We start from the raw sequence: 17,171 nt of genomic DNA on the forward strand, positions 1-17,171 counted from the left end.
AGTTAGTGGCCTTGACAGGGCATCCCACTTACCATTTATAAAGCTGATTCATAAAAATTTTCCAAAAATAGCTAACAGTTCCCCAATAGCTGAATTGAGTATCAAGTTTTAAAGTTAAAATCAAATTTAAATGTTATGGAGCATGTAAACTTGAAGATGTTTGAGGCCCTGTGTGGCAAGCTAGTACCACATTGGATGATGTAGCTCCAACCCACCGGGCGATCTTGGGGGAGACTCTCAACTTCTTTTTTCAGGCTTTTCAATAAAATTGGGATGACAATAATATCTCCCTCAAAGCATAAAGATTCAGTGAATTTCTCTGTAAGAGCAAAAAGCACTTCATGCGCCCTTCACCAGGAAGTCCTGGGCTGGCATGGTAACCCAGGCTTGGCGCCAGATGACCCAGCACAGGGGAGCAAGGTTCTAAGGTCAGGAAAGTCTATGGTAGCACCTCTCCAATATCAGAAAAGCAAATTTCCACCCCTGAAAACACACTGTTTTTCTGTCCTCTCATCAATCATTGGTCAATGGATTGTGACTCAGATGTCAGGGTCAGGGTCCTGGGTCTGGCAAAAGGTCTGCTTAACTTTGTTGCCTCATCACAGCGAAGAGCTTCTGGAAAGCAGTGGAAGCAATGAGGAGAAGGGAGATCCTGCAGAATGTGAGGAGATCTTTGCCAGCTACTCTTCTGGTAGAGGATTAATATTCAGATTATACAAAGAACTAAAACAACCCCTCAACATTAAAATCTTTTTACAAAGCCAGCCAGGCATGGTGGCCCATGCCTGTAATCCCAGCAGCTTGGTAGGCTGAGGCAGGAGGACGCAAGTTCAAGGCCAGTCTCAGCAATTTTGCAAAGCCATGAGCAACTTCGCAAGAACCTGTCTCAAAAACAAAACAAAACAAAACAAAAAATGGCTGGGGCTGTAGCTCAGTTGTAAAGTGCCTCTGGGTTAAATTTCCAAAGACCACCCCTTGCCCTGTCAAACCAAAAAAACAAAAACAACCCCAAAACAAAACAAAACAAACAAACAAAAAAAACAAATCCCCAGAAATAACCCATTCAATAAATGAGTGAATGAACTGAACAGACCATTCTCAAATGAAGACACACAAATGGCCAACAATTGTATGAAAAAAATGTTCAAGTCTTCAGCTTTCAGAGAAATGCAAATCAAAACTACAGGGAGATTTCATCTCACTCCCATTGAATAGCAGTCATCAAGAATACAAATAAGAATAAATGATGGCAAGAGAACAGGGGAAAAGACTCTCTCATAAGTGATGGTAGGACTGTCCATTAGTACAAGCACCATGGAAATCAATGTTGAAGTTGCTTTGAAGACTAGGAATGGAACCACCATACGACCCAGTTCTTCCACTCCTCAGTATTTTATCCAAAAGAATCAAAGTCAGCATGTTAGAGTGACATATGCGTACCCAGGTTTATTACAGCACAATTCACAATAGCTATGTTACAGAACCAGCCTGGATGTTGGTCAACAGATGAATGGATAAAGAAAATGTGGTCTATTACAACGTCAAGTTTTACTCAGCCGTAGAGAAGAACTAAGTTCTATCATTTGCAGGAAAATGGGTGGAACTTGAGAGCACAATGTTAAGTGAGATAAGTGAGCCTCAGAAGGAAATGGGTTGTGTTTTCTCACATATGTGGAAACTAGAGAGGGAGAGAGGGGTGAAGACTGAAGGGAAACATTAGGATACAAGAAGGGGACTGGGAGGGAGGAGGAGCAGGAAAGAGGACGTACTTGGGAGGAATATCAACCATGTTACTTTACATGCATGTAGGAATGAGTCACAACGAAGTCCACCATTGTGTATAATTAATATGAACCAATAAATAACAATTTTTAAAAAGAACGATACTGCTTCATCCCCTCTCACTCTTCCCTCACTCCCCCTTAAAGAGAAGGAGGTGCATTTACTTTATTTTATGATTTCAGACTCAGGGATCCCACCCAGGACCTCACACGTGCTAGGCAAGTGCTGCACCACTGAGCTACGTCTCCGTCCTGGGAGGACCCCTTAAAACAGAGAGGTAGAGAGTGGGCCCAGGCCAACACGGGGTGCAGGGGATGGAAACCTTTATTCTCATATTTGACAAATATGGACTGACCACACCAGAAGCCACATGGGTGAAGGCTCACAGCAAAGGAGAGATAGACTGGAGCAGAGTGGCCAGAGAAACCCGGAGCTATCTTATGGTTTGAATGTTCCCGCCAAAGTTCATGATGATATTTGTTGCCACCTTGACAGTCTTAAGAGATCGCAGCTTTTGGATCTCTACAGAGCAGCATATAGAACGCTTCCATAGCAAATTCGGGGATACCTGAAACTTTGGATACTGCTGAACCCTGTAGACACTTTGCTTTACAAATATCTGTATGGAAGTTTAATTGGCAAGTTAGGCTCAGTAGGAGATGAACAAAAGTAGCATATAGAAAAACATAACATGATTACAATAATAGACTGTAATGAAAGTTATGAGTATGGCCTTTCTCTCAAAATATCCCATTGTACTGTGCTCCCCCTTCTTGTGTTGTAAGATGGTGCTGCGGCCAGGGGATGAGAGGAGGCGAAGTGAAGGACATAGAAATTGTGATGTAAGCTCAGGCTACTGATGAGCTGATGATGTGCAGGTTGTCACAGCACAGAAATGCACACCAGCACCTACACGAAAAAAATGTCCCTTCACGTGTAGGAAACATCCCTTGACATATCAAAAGCACACCAACACTCACACGGTGGCAAGTAGGCATGGACAAGTGCAGGCCAGTATAAACAAGCAGACAAATCTTGTGGACAGTTACACGCTCAACCACACACAACTACAGAAGAAAAGATGCAACACACACACACACACACACACACACACACCAGCAAGCCCCCACCCCATGCATTGTGTTATCACTTTCCCAGATTCCCTGCCAACATCTAGGGAGGGGGCGGGTTGCGGGATCAAGCAAGCAGGAAATGTGAGCACTCAGCACCTCTCTGCTACCTTCACACTATGGACAGTTGGACAGTGATGGGAGGGAGGCGGGGAGCAGATGGGGTTGCATAACTGGGTGGGGAGGAGGCTCAGGATAAAAGGTCCAGCTCAGGCTGCAGCTAGTGGACGGCGGTCAGACCAGGACCATGGAGCTCAGTGTCCTCCTGTTCCTTGCTCTGCTCACAGGCCTCTTCCTTCTGCTGGTCAGGGGTCGCCCAAAGGCCCGAGGCCGCCTCCCACCAGGCCCCCGTCCTCTGCCTTTCTTGGGGAACCTTCTGCAGCTACAGAGAGGAGGCTTGCTCAATTCCTTCCTGAGGGTGAGACAGATGGACGGGGCCCTGAGGCGGGCTGGTTGCTGCCTCTGTACTTGGGGATCCCTCAGCAGGAAGAGCAAGGCCTCCTTCCAGCTCAGGGGTTGGGTGGACGGCTGGTGTGTGAAGGGCCTGAGCCTGAATCTTGATGGAGAGTGGTCAGATGGCCAGAGGCATCCCTGCTCAGCTGGAGCTGTGCGAGGGGCGCTGTCCTCGAGGGGGCGGGTGGCCGTGCAGAGGTGTGTGGATGTGAGCTGCGGTGCAGACCTTTGCTGTCCTCTTTCACCCTCGGCTGTGACCTTGGGTGCCTCCCTATCCCTGGAAGAGAGGAACAGGGTGGCACCAGTTCAGGGGATATTATTTCTGCCAACAAGAGGGAGCAGAGGCTGGCCTGAGTCAGGGCTGGGACAGACGCAATATATTCCTCCAGGTTTATCAGTAATCTAGAGACGATTTAAAGTATATTGGAGGATGAACATTTATTATATGTAAATACTACACCATTTTAAGTACTTAATTTTAGCATTCGAGGGGTTTTGGTATTCCAGGGATGTCGTGGGCCAGTTCATGTGGATGCCAAGGAGTGACTGTACTGCCCAGCTGTTTCCCAAGTGGCTGATACGATGGCTTTTACCATTTCATGAGCAAGGCTAGAAGGCCATCACTGTCCCTTCACATCTGCCAAGTGGGTGGGTCAGAGTCGTCCTCTCAGGAAATGGTCAAGAGGCAGAAAGCAGTTGGGTCACAGGAGATTCTTTGAGAGGCGCAGGAGATGTGGCCAGACTCAAGGGCACAGGCAGGATGGCATTAAAATACTGAAGCATGTGGATTCTTAGGGCCCAACCAATCAGAGTGGCTTGCCCGGACTGTGCATTGACCCCTTAGTGGCTGGGTCCTGAGAAGGGAGCTGGCGGCTGAGGGAGGAGGGTCTTGTGGGAGACACCTCTGGACCAATCTGCATCTTAGCATTTCATGGTTAACAACGGAGGTGTGCACGGACTAACATCAACCCTGGTGTGGATGTGCTTGGCAGCTTCGAGAGAAATATGGGGATGTGTTCACGATGTACCTGGGACCAAAGCCCGTGGTCATGCTGTGTGGGACAGAGGCCATACGGGAGGCCCTGGTGGACCAAGCTGAGGATTTCTCTGGTCGGGGAACACTGGCCATCATTGAGCCAATCTTCCAGGGATACGGTGAGGACCTAGAAGTCCCTGGGATGGGGTGGGATGGAAGATGGGACCTGGGAAAGGGGAGTCTGAGAAGGGAGGACAAGGGGTGGGGACAGAGCCAGACTCCTTCCAACTTCCTCTGCAACCCATGCCTCTCCTACACCCCCAGGTGTGATCTTTGCCAATGGAGAACGTTGGAAAACCCTTCGGAGATTCTCTCTGGCCACCATGAGGGACTTCGGGATGGGAAAGCAGAGCATTGAGGAACGGATTCAGGAGGAGGCTCAGTGTCTGGTGGAGGAGCTGAGGAAATCCAAGGGTGAGGCCCAGGGATGCACAAGAAAGAAAGACAGTGGACCAGAGAGGGATGTGGGGTGCACAGCAACAGAAAGACAGAGAGGTACATGTGGGCAGAGAAAGAAGGGCAGAGACAGAGATAAAGAAACAGAGAGATGGGAATGGAGATGGAGACGGCAAGTGAGAAACCAAGAAAGTTAGGGAAAGAGATGTGAAGTTTTTAGCTTCCAAGACAGACTGAGTGATTAGCTTGCCATTCACTTGTGTTCAGGGCAATCAATTTATGGATTGATCGTATGTGTCAAAGTCAAAAATAGGACATGTAAAAGAAAGCAAAGAGAAGCAACAGATTGGCAGACATGGAAAATAATGAACTGTGTTTTTCTTTCCTTGGGTGATGTGCCAGCAAGCAAAGAGGCAGGGGCTGTGTTCTGCTCTGGGGCAGCCCCAGGACACTTCTGGTGATTTTAGATTCTTCATAATGTGGCGTGTAGGTGGCAGGCCCTTTATCAGCACGTCCACCTCATTTATACCAGGCCTTCATCTTCACTCTTAGCAACACTTCTCAGGAGACTCTGAGACATCTATGTGGAGCCAGGAAGGAGTGACAGGGACAGAGAGACTGATAAGAAGGACAGAGGAACAGAGCGACAGAGACAGGGAAGGAGAAGGAGACAGTGATGGAAAAAAAGAAAGAGAAAAATGAGCGAGAGAGAGAGAGAGAGAGAGAGAGAGAGAGAGAGAGAGAGAGAGAAAGAGAATGAGAGAGGTAAAAAGAAAGGAAGNGAGAGAGAGAGAGAGAGAGAGAGAGAGAGAGAGAGAGAGAGAGAGAGAAAGAGAATGAGAGAGGTAAAAAGAAAGGAAGACAATTGGAGATAGAAAATTAGAGGGACAGACAGACAAACCTCAAAGAAAGGTCTGCAGAGGAATGAGCAAAAGCAGGTGAGATCCAGAGACAGGGGTTGCACTCACCTGAGGTTCCTGGGCTCCCAGCTCCCTCCTTCCCAGCCTCAGGGACCAGGACTGCACCTGCCAAACACAGGCTTCAGCGAGCAAATGAAGAATGATTCAAACAAGACCAGAGAGTCCTCGGGATGAAGCGAAGATACTACCTGGGTGTGGGAGTGAGGGGTGCAGCCATCGGGGCTTCTGAATCTGCACAAGGCATCGATGGAGCTCTGCTTTGCAGCCCTGCCCCAAAGACTTGACTCTAGGAGGTCACACAGTCAGAGGTGGGGTCCAGAAGAGAGGCAGGGGAGTGGTCAACAGCACTGGCTCTGTCTCTGGGTCTGAATGCTGCCCTCAGGAAGGAGAACCTGTGCAACCTTCCATTACTCGACCTGTCTGACCAACTGTAAAGTGGGAGGTAATAATAGAAGAGCATCTTCCTTACAAAGTTTTGGTAAAAACTGATTGAAAGAAATGTGAGTTCTAAGAGTAGGGCCTGACAGTCTGTGCCAGCGCAAGCTGTTACAATTATTCTTTTTATTTTGGAGCAGCGGTGGACAGTCACAGAGAGATGGGGCAGCAGCCAGATTGTCCCCAGGCTCTGGAGTCTGTGACCTGTGACCTGCCGCCTTCTCCTCCTAGGGGCCCTCCTGGACCCCACCTTCCTCTTCCAGTCCATCACGGCCAACATCATCTGCTCCATCGTCTTTGGAGAACGCTTCGACTATAAAGACCGAGAGTTCCTGCGGCTGCTGGACATGTTCTACCAGTCATTCGCGCTGATCAGCTCCTTCTCCAGCCAGGTCAGTGGCAGGAGGAGAAGAGGACGAGGGGGACATTCAGGGAGGTGGGAAAGGATGGTCAGTTCTGGGGGCAAAGAAATGCATTTAGGGCCGAAGAAGGACAGAGACCACATGGAGAGAAAGGGATGTTGACTCCTGGAGGGGAAGAGGGGGACGGGAGTAGGAAGGTTGAAAGAAAGGAAGGGGAGGGAAGGGGAGGGAGAAACACAGGGTCAGAAAGACTAAGAAAACTAGGGCGTGGCTGTTCCCGGACAGGCTCAATTGATATGGTCGAAGTGATCATTTACTCAAAGCTCTCTCCAGGTTCAATGCAGTCCCCATCAAAAGGCCAGGTGTTTTAATCAGTGTTTTTTTTTTTTTTTTTTTTTTTTGCTGCTCACTAAAGTATCTGACCAGAAGAATTGTAGAGGAGGAAAAGTTTATTTAAGGGCTCAGGGTTTCAGAGGTCTCAATCCGTAGACAGCAGGCTCCATCGCTCAGGGCTCCAGATGAGACAAGAGCCACAAGGCAGGAGAGTGTGGCAGAGGGAAAGAGATCACATGGCGATCAGAGAGCAGAGAAAGAGACTCCACTCTCCAGATACAAATATATACCCAGATACCTTGTCCACTTCCTCCAGCCACACCCACCTGCCTCCAGCCACACCCCACCTGCCTCCCGTGACCATTCAGTTAATCCCACCAGGGATTAATTCACTGATTAGGTTAAGGCCATAACCCAATAATTTCTCCTCCAAACTTTCTTGTATTGTCTTACACGTGAACTTCTAGGGGACACCACATCTAAACCAGAACACCAGGTGATATTCTCTGCAGAACTAGGAAAAACAGGTCTAGAATTCATTTGGAAGAATAAAAGACCCAGAATAGCCAAAGCAATAATGAGTTAGAAGAGCCACAGTGGAGGCATCACAATATCTGGTCTCAAATCATACTGCAGAGACAGAAATGAAACAGCATGGTCTTGGCCTTCCAACACTCACCAAGACCAGTGGAACACAATGAAAGGCACGAGACAAATCCACACAGACATAGTCACCTGATCCTTCACAAAGGTGACAAAAATATATGTTGGAGAAATTTAACAGATGGTGCTAAGAAAACTGGGTATCTATATGTAGAACATTGAAACTAGATCCCTATCTTTAGCACACAAAAATCAACTCAAAGTGGATCAAAGACCTAGGAATTAGAGAGGTAACTTTGCAACTGCTAGAAGAAAACATAGGGGCAGAAATCCAACATATTGGCACAGGCACCAACTTCCTTAACAAGATCCCTAAAGCTCAAGAAAGGAAGCCAAAAATCAGTAAGTGGGATGCCACCATATTAAAAAGTTTCTGCACAGCAAAGGACATTAAAGAGCATAAGAGAAGGCCTACAGAATGGGAGAAAATCCCTGCCAGGTACTCCTCTGACAGAAGAAAATACCCAGAATATATAAAAAACTAAAAAACAATATCATCAAAATAACCAAATTGATTAATGGGCAAAAGATCTAAATAAACATTTTTTTTCAAAAGAAGAAATAAAAATGGCCAAGAAATACAAGAAAAAATGTTCAACATCCACAGCAATCAGGGAAATGCAAATGAAAACTACACTGAGATTTCATTTCACTCTAGTCAGAATGGCAATCATCAAGAATACAAATAATAATAATTTCTGGTGAGGATGTGGGGAAATAGGTACACTCATATATTTTTGGTGGGAATGAAAATTAGTACAACCACTTTGGAAAGCAGTATCGAGATTCCTCAAAAGATTAGAAATAGAACCACCACATGAACCAGATATCCCACTCCTTGGTATGTATCCAAAAGATCTAAAATCAGAATACTATAGTGATATATGAATACTAATGTTAATAGATGTGCAATTCACAATAGTCATATTATGGATCTAGCCTAGGTGCCAATCAACAGACTAAGATAAAGAAAATGTGGTATACACAATGGAGTTCTACTCACCTATAAATAAGAATAAAATTATGCCATTTGCAAGTAAATGGATGGATGGGAGAAATTAAGTAACATAAGCCAGATTCAGAAAGTTATGGATTGAATTTTTTTCTTGGATGTAGAAGCCAAAGGGCAGGGGAGAATAGATATTAAAAATGAGGGTGTCTCTCAAGAAACAGAAGAAAGAACTGGGTATGGTGGTGCACACCTATAATCTCAGTATCTCAAGAGGCTAAGGCAGGAGTATTGGGAGTTCAAAGCCAGCCTCAGCAACTTATCCAGGCTGAGTCACTTAGCAATTCAGCGAGACCCTGTCTCTCCCTGGTCAAGTGCCCCTGGGTTCAATCCCCAGTACCACAGAGTAGAGGAACAAGATTGGGAGGTATGGAGAAGGGGAGGATTGGGGAAGTACTGGGGGCTGAATAATGTTATGTCGGTGTACAAATATCATACAAGGATTCATGTATATATAAATCATGATGTACTAATTAAGATAATAGTAGAACCAACAGAAAAAGGATGGGCAGAGTGGATGGGGAGGGAAGGGAAGAGAAAGGGAAGGTACTGGGGATTGAAATTGATCAAATTAGAGTATGTGCATGTATGAATATGGCATAGTGATTTGCACTGTTATGTACAATTACAAGGTGCCAAAAATATTTTTTAAAAACCAAAAAGGAAAAGAAAAAAGCAAATGAGGGCTTGGGAGAAAGAATAGAGGAAAAAAGAGAAGACAAAGAGAGTGGGGATAGAGATTGATTCTGATGAGGGGTGGAGGAGGGAGAGGGTGAAGAAGAGGGGCGGGGAGGGGAAAGACAGAGGTTCCCCACAGAGGCGTTGGGCCCTGCATGGCTGCCCTCCACGTGACTTGATAGCTAGGCCCCTGGAACTCCTCAGTGCCCCTTCCTTCTTGCAGGTGTTTGAGTTCTTCTCCGACGTCCTGAAGCACTTTCCCGGCACCCACAGGCAAGTCTACGAGAACCTGCAGGAGGTCCTCACCTTCATCGGCCACAGTGTGGAGAAGCACCGAGCAANAGTTCTAGGAATGGGGAGGGTGTGCTGAGTGGGAGACAACAGGCCTTAGCTTGTTCTGGAAAAATCTGGGTCACCGAACCAGTTTCAGCAGAACCTGCCCAGAGATCCGCCCTGAGTACTTCCAAGGTCCCATCTCCTGACATCTGGAAATGCCAAAAGAACACAGACCCCTTGCCAGATGCATCCAAGCAGGCACAACTTTGCAGCAGCTTGAAAGGTGAGGTGGATGCCTGGAATCCTGCCCTCCACTGGGCCTTCCCAGGGCGGTCAGATTGCAGATGAGGAAGGACTGAAGTACCTGGAGGCGCTCTGTGTAGATGTGTATAAGAGACAGCAAGAAGAGTTGAATGGACTGTTGGTCACTGATGACTTGGCTCATTCATTCATTCACACGACACCCACCCATTTTTTATTAACTGGGTTTCATTCCTTAAACCTTTTATCAACCATCTTCTTATTCATCCCACATCCAGCCACCCATCCATCCATCCATTCCCTCACTTATCCACTTAATGATGATTCATTTATCATCTCTCATTTATCATTCCACCTACCCCTTCATTTATTCCTTTGTTTTATCAGACATTCACTAATTTATCCATTCACATGGACATGGCCCCATAAATCCAACATTTATGTGATTGGTAAATAAAGCAATGAACCCAATGAATTGATAATTGATAATTGTTTCTTAATTGATTCTTTATTCCATCCATCTATCAGTTGATAAGCCGAATACACAATCCGTTCATTTGTTTGCTCATTTCATTAATTATCAATCTTTTCATTCAAGAATTGATCTGTTTGACTGATTTATGCAATCATTTCTTTATCCACTTGCTCATAGATTAATCCATTGATCTATTCCACTGTGATTTTCCTGAGGATTGAGTGCAGTGTTCACCTGTAATGAACACACATGCACACAAATATTGGATCATTTTCTGTTCATCTTTGAGGGTGAAGTTTTGACAGGTTCTTAATATGGAGTTATTAACCTAAAATTCCTTGTGAAGTTGTGAATGTGGGGTGTGGGTGTGCATGTGTGCTTGTGTGCATGCTGTGTGCCTGCAGGGTTTCTGTGCATATAGGAGACAGTTCATTAGATTCATTGAATTTGAAAGGGTTAGAATTCTAATTCTTCCTCTCATCACCCCAGCTGATTGCTCTGAAGTATATCAATGATGTAAGCTTTTGCCCTAGGATTTTCTTGGCTCACTGACCCACTGAAACAGTGTCGCTGGTGAAATGCTTATGTGAAAAGAGGCTCATGCTTCCCCTCTTTGGTGCAGAAAGGGTCCAAAAGGAGATTGAGCAGGTGATTGGCTCACACCGCCCACCAGCCCTTGATGACCGCACCAAGATGCCTTACACGGAGGCCGTCATCCATGAGATTCAGAGATTCGCAGACCTCATTCCCGTTGGTGTGCCTCACATAGTCACCAAGGACACTTATTTTCGAGGGTTCATCATCCCCAAGGTGAGAGCAGCGGGCTCCATGGCTCTGTGTGGGCGTGCTCTGTTCTTTTAGCCCACAATCTCAACCCCTTGTGGGCTTCTGTGAACGTCTAGAGCGTTCGGGTCCCTGGGTAAGGGTCACGAAATAACCGGGACACAGGGGATGCAGAGCCAAGGCAGCAATCGCAACTGCATGCTGAAGTTTATTTGCAAGTTCCTTTTATACACTTCTTCTAACAAAGCAAGCAATTCTTCAATAACACTTTACCCACATTGTCCAAATATCATGCCTCAGCGGATACACAGAGCTAGATTCAAATTGTTCCTGTTTGTTTGATAAGTACCCTCCTAAAGTTCTTTGTAGACATTATCTACTCCTCTGAGGATGCATTTGTTTCTTCAGAATGTACTGTTCCCAGGATAAGTATGCAGGAAGCTTCTTCCTCTTGGCCAAACCATGCAGAACTTGTGACTTGCGATAAGGGGAAGAGAACTTTTCCTCCTCCTAGCTGAGGTTTGCCTCAGCTGACCTAAATCACAGCCACAGCTCTTGCAAAATGTCAGGCCTGAGGGAGCTAAACTCTGCACACTTAAACCCCAACAGGCTTCTTCATAGGGCCTCCTTGTTTCCATTTTTGTTTTGTGCTATCAATTTGTTAATTGTGTGTGAGAGCTAGGGAATGGCAATATTTAGAAAATGTTTTTACTACTGCATTATAGTTATACATAACAGTGGGGCTCATGATGACATGATCACTCACACATTGAGTATAATTTGGTATAACTTGGTCACATGGTGATTCCATTGCCCTTTGCTTCCTTTTAACCTCTCCTCTTCCCTCCTCAGTTTCAATTCCTATACTCTACTGGTCTTCCTTATGTTTATTTATTGTTGTTGTTCTTTTTTTTACTTTGGTGGTTTATATATATATATATATATAAAGGTGCAATTCAGTGTGGTATATTTGTGTACGTGCATAGCATAATTTTGTCAATCTGATTCTGCAGTTCCTCCCTTTTCAGTTCCTCCTCCCTTCCCTTCAATCTCCTTCCTCTCTCCACTGATCTGCTCTCTGTGTTCATGGGACATGCCCCCCCACTTATTTTCCTTCCTCTGCTCTAGCTTCTGCATATGAGAGAAAACATTCAACCCTTAACTTTCTGTTTCTGGCTTATTTCACTTAGCATGAATGTTCTCCAGTTGCATCCATTTACCAGCAAATCACACAATTTCATTATTATTTATGCTAAATAAAACTTTATTGTGTATATATAAGATATTTTATTTATCCATTCATCTATTGATGAGCATCTGGGTTGGTTCCATAACATGGCTAGTGTGAATTATGCTGCTGTAAGCATTGATGCACCTGTGTCACTATAGCATGCTGATTTTAGTTCTGTTGAATAAATACCAAAGAGTGGGATAACTTGGTCACATGGTGATTCCATTCCTAGTCTTTTGAGGAATCTCCATATTGCTTTCCAAAATGGTTGTAGTTTTCAGTCCCACCACAATATATGAGCATACTTTCCTCCCACATCCTGGCCAGCATTTATTATTACTTGTATTCTTGATAAAATGGCAGTGTCTCTTGATCTTTTAACCTTTCCTCAGAACACTGAAGTGTACCCCATCCTGAGCTCTGCTCTCCATGACCCGCATTACTTTGAAGAACCAGACACCTTCAACCCTGACCACTTTCTGGATGCCAACGGGGCACTGAAGAAGAACGAAGCTTTTATCCCCTTCTCGGCAGGTAGGCTGGACCTGGGATCCCTTTGCAGACACCAGGGGCAGGTCCCATCTGCTCCTTGAGACACACAATGATAGGTCTTTGTTTTGTGAGGGCTCAGCATATTCCAGTTGCTTTACCTGTACTGTCCCATTGCATCTTCACTACCACCCTGCCAGGAGACTTGAGAAGTGACATTATGTCCCAAGGCTCACCTTGATGAGCAGGACCTTGGGCAAATGTTGGGAAATCTCTAGACCTGAACAAAGTCACCTTCTTTAAAAAATGGAGCAACAACTAAAAACTAATGCAGCACTGGGTCCAGGGGACAAAAAATAATGCATCAAACAAACCACATAAAGACACAGATCCTACCCCAGGAAACTTGTAGTTCAGCAGCTGAGATAGACATTCATCAACCAGTCCCCAATAATCATCCAATTAAATGATTTAATGCCCCTCCTGAGCTAAGAACTTCCAGACACAAAGTATACACTAACAGGGTCAAGTAATATCATTAATCAGGTATTGGAAGCACAAAATAGGAAATACTAATTTTGGTGGGTAGGTGAGGAAAAGCTCACCTGAGAAACTCGTTTTCAGGCAGAGGCCTGGTGGGTGAGTGTTGATCAGCTACTGAGAAAGAAGGTTCCAGGTGGAGGCAACAGCAGGGCAGAGCCAGGTGGCCCATGAGAGCAATTGTAAGAAGCGCTAGGTGTAGATTAGGAAAGGGGCTGAGGGTGAAGAGCTCAGATGGGTGGAGCCTCGGGGGCTGGAGAGGAGTTTGCTTTGATGCCTGAGCACTGGGGCTGGGGAAAGTCTTGTACACACTTGTCCCTATTCCCACTCTCCACTGTGGCTTGGTAAAAGAAAATTTTAGACAAATTTTGTAGAATTAATTTTAGCTAAGTAACACTTCATGAATTGACCACATCCTGCAGTGGTGAAGATTTAGAGAGTTCCACCCAGCTGCATGGGCAGGTAGTGTTGTAAACAGAAAAAGGAACCAAATAGCAGAAATAGGTGGGTTAGTCTGGCTCCCTGTGGCTGCCTTGGACAGATCTGAGCAGTTTGCAGCCTGCAATTGGCTGAAGTGCAGTGCTGGGATTGGCTGAACCTTGCTTACTTGTTCCAGGAATGTGCTCTCATGTTCCGTTGCCCTTTGGTTAATATGAAATTAGGGTGCAGTTTACTCAGTGGGGTTTAGATTAAACTATTTAACTTGAAAGCTCCACCCAAGGAAAACTCAACATCTAGGTTCCTCGTCTTTGGGGAGGAAGGAAGGCCTCAGAAACAAGTTCCTAATTATGAGTTTCATCAGTGACTTCAGTGGCCCAGACTCTGGCTCAGCCCCCAGTTCTGTAGAATGTGGTCTTCAGGGTCCTCGTTCTGTCTTCAGTGAGAGCAGGGAACACGTGAGATGGTGGGTGAAGGTCAGTTCCCCATCCAGTAGCCCCGGCCTAAGTTTAGGGAGAGGCAGAGACTTAGAGGAGTAAGGACTGAAACAGAGCTAAGCAATGGAGAAGTGATGGGGACTAGACAGAGAGAGGGACAGAGACAGGGAGATAGACAGTCTGTTAGAGACAGAGAGTGAACCTGAGACCACAGAGAAATGAGAGAGAGAGAGAAGTAGAAACAAAAAGGAGAGAAAGAGTAGCAGCAGTGGGAGGAGAAGAAGGCGGGGCAGTAGAGGAAGAAGAAGGAGAGAGACCCAATAAGAGACAGAAAAAAGAGACAGAAGTAGAGAGGTATATTTAGAGGGAGATGAAAAATATGATAGGGACATAGGTATAAATAGATGAGAGAGGTAGAATAGGCAAGGAATTTAGATGGAAGAAAGTGAAAAGAGAAGAAAATATAAAAATGAACATAGAACAGTGCGTGTCATGTGTATTTAATGACAAGAATAGACTTTGCCTGAACAGAAAGAGGCACTGAGCCAAAGAATGTGAGCGTCAAGGAGATATCAGAAGGTGTCCAAACAGAAAGACAGTTCTAGGAATGGGGAGGGTGTGCTGAGTGGGAGACAACAGGCCTTAGCTTGTTCTGGAAAAATCTGGGTCACCGAACCAGTTTCAGCAGAACCTGCCCAGAGATCCGCCCTGAGTACTTCCAAGGTCCCATCTCCTGACATCTGGAAATGCCAAAAGAACACAGACCCCTTGCCAGATGCATCCAAGCAGGCACAACTTTGCAGCAGCTTGAAAGGTGAGGTGGATGCCTGGAATCCTGCCCTCCACTGGGCCTTCCCAGGGCGGTCAGATTGCAGATGAGGAAGGACTGAAGTACCTGGAGGCGCTCTGTGTCCCTGCCTGACTTTTCAGGCTGTCTCTGTCCTCCATCCTCTCTAAGCCTGTGGTCTGGAAATAAGAGGGGTTTTTCCAAACCCCTCTGAGTATCCATCTGAGGGAACCCATAGAAAACCAGCTTATGGGCATTGGTCCCATTGACAACTTCATGAATAATTTTTGGGGGAGAATTTTTGAAGCTGGTGGATTTCAGGTTGAAACTAGAAGAAAACCAGAGACAGACATATAGTATAGTGTGTATATATAGTGACCTGGCAGTAGGTCCTTCTGCAGTTCTGCTCCCAGGACACAGCTCATGCTGAATAACAGAGTGCCAGAAACACACACACACACACACACACACACACACACACACACACTGGTTCTTAGATCCAGACATAGCAATAACTACACCTGTAGGATTCCTAATGCAAGCCAGGTGTTAGTCTAGGAGTTTCTACAAATTCCATCTTTACCTTTAGTCATCCTGCCAGTGCCTGATAAGTACTATGCTCCTCGTGAGAAAAGAAGAACATTAAAAATGTCAAGTCAGAAATATACACACACATACCTACACACTGACACACCCAAACATAAGTGGGTTCTTATCTCCTATGAGGCCACTGAACCCTTTGAACATCAAACAATAGCTATAAACTCTCTCCTATAACAATCAACATGAAGATCCACCAGCTGAAGATTGGGACATTTATCCTGAAGACCCAACAGGTTAAAGATCAAGCCTGTGAAAATCCGTAGCAGTGCACAGGTGCCTGGGCTTTGGGGTATGGCAGGCAAAGCATGTGCCCTGGCCCCGAGCCCACATGGTGATCCTCTGTGCCCACAGGGAAGCGCATCTGTCTTGGTGAAGGCATCGCTCGCAACGAACTGTTCCTCTTCTTCACCACCATCCTCCAGAACTTCTCTGTGGCCAGCCCCGTGGCTCCCCAGGACATCGACCTCACTCCCCGGGAGAGTGGTATGGGCAGAGTGCCCCCAACATACCAGATCCGCTTCCTGCCCCACTGAATGGGCTGAGGGAAAAGGGCCAAAGGATCCAGGGTCATTGTTTCTACCCTGTAGGGAATGACCGTGATGGCCTCCACATTTTCCTGTGTCTGAGAGACCTGCTGTGGACCAGCATCTTCCCTGTCCTTGTCTGCATCAACATGGGAAGGTCCTTTGTGTAGTCCTACTTCCTTCCATCATGCTGTAGCTTTTCCCAGGCTCTCCGGTGTACTCCTTTCCCCTATTCATAGAATTTCAAAAGTCAGAGCCAACCTTGAAGGTATTCAAGTACCTTTCTAGGTGTATATAACTGGGGACAAAAGAGGAAACTTGGCAGTAGGTCCTTCTGCAGTTCTGCCTGCCAGGACACAGCTCATGCTGAATAAATTCTCCCTTGCTCAGAATAAATACAGTCCCATTTATCCACTCCTTGTGCTCCATATCTGTGCTGAAGGGCTTCACATATGACCTCTCTCTCTCTTTCTGTCATCTCTCTCTTGTTTTGGCAATAGGGAATGAATTCGGGGACTGCCGCAGTCTGGCTGGGCACAAAATCACGTGAATAAAAAAAATTCTGATCCATTTTTTCATGAGCGCTCCTCATATAAGATCTATGGACATACGCACATATAGACATACAACACAAAACAGAAGTGTGCACACATGACATACAACACATAAGACAATAGTAAATGCCTTGTAGCTTTACCTAGGTGAAATCTCCATTGCAATGTTTAAAAACTCCACAGTCAAAAAATAAAACTGATCAGAAAAACATACTAGGTTTGTATGAGCTCAAAAAATAAAATAGAACTTTAGGATGTGGGAAAAGGCAATAATAAAACAGATATTGAAAAAAGCATCCTGGTTAATCACTGTCGCAGATGTAAGAATAGCCAAGCTGGAGCTCTGGATATCAGCTGTTATGGATTTGAGTCAAATCATCTTCTTTTTGGTCTGTAGAAATTGCTTTAGTTAGTCTCTCTGGAATCCAAATCGGCTGCTGTTCTCCCTGTGGAAAAACACAAACAGAACACCGACTCCAGACAATCACTGGGTCAGGACCTTTCCATTGTCCTGTTAGAATATCTTTCCAAAGTACCTTAGGCTTATGTACATTTTTTGGATACATATGCCTTTCC

General features: G+C 45.6%; 2 protein-coding genes and 1 long non-coding RNA gene across 4 annotated transcripts in view; 2 read left to right on the forward strand and 1 right to left on the reverse strand.

The window, feature by feature from the left end:
- The window catches only part of LOC107151434 (cytochrome P450 2B4-like), an 84,578-nt gene extending 67,967 nt beyond the window's left edge, over nucleotides 1-16,611 (forward strand). Inside the window, exons 7-9 of the mRNA XM_048790861.1 lie at nucleotides 10,832-11,019; nucleotides 12,616-12,757; nucleotides 15,869-16,611. Coding sequence (XP_048646818.1) covers nucleotides 10,832-11,019; nucleotides 12,616-12,757; nucleotides 15,869-16,050 — 512 coding nt within the window. The 3' untranslated portion in view covers nucleotides 16,051-16,611. The remainder of the gene's footprint in view (nucleotides 1-10,831; nucleotides 11,020-12,615; nucleotides 12,758-15,868) is intronic.
- On the forward strand, nucleotides 3,113-9,682 carry LOC107151634 (cytochrome P450 2B2-like). 2 transcript variants are annotated; one of them, XM_015497030.2, is made up of 5 exons: nucleotides 3,113-3,330; nucleotides 4,358-4,520; nucleotides 4,666-4,815; nucleotides 6,384-6,544; nucleotides 9,421-9,682. In XM_015497030.2, the coding sequence occupies exons 1-5, from the start codon at nucleotides 3,160-3,162 to the stop codon at nucleotides 9,565-9,567; spliced, it is 792 nt and encodes a 263-aa protein (XP_015352516.2). In that variant the 5' UTR covers nucleotides 3,113-3,159; the 3' UTR covers nucleotides 9,568-9,682. The 2 variants fall into 2 exon arrangements, with proteins under 2 accessions (XP_015352516.2, XP_048646819.1); XM_048790862.1 differs by lacking the exon at nucleotides 4,666-4,815.
- LOC125612609 lies at nucleotides 10,343-13,452 on the reverse strand. Its single transcript, XR_007343084.1, has 2 exons — nucleotides 13,318-13,452; nucleotides 10,343-10,443 (listed from the first exon to the last, which is right to left on the reverse strand). It is a non-coding gene; the product is annotated as an uncharacterized LOC125612609 (long non-coding RNA).
- Nucleotides 16,612-17,171: the final 560 nt, after the last annotated feature.

This window comes from Marmota marmota, unplaced genomic scaffold (genome assembly GCF_001458135.2).
Source record: "Marmota marmota marmota unplaced genomic scaffold, marMar, whole genome shotgun sequence".
Classification (NCBI taxonomy): domain Eukaryota; kingdom Metazoa; phylum Chordata; class Mammalia; order Rodentia; family Sciuridae; genus Marmota; species Marmota marmota.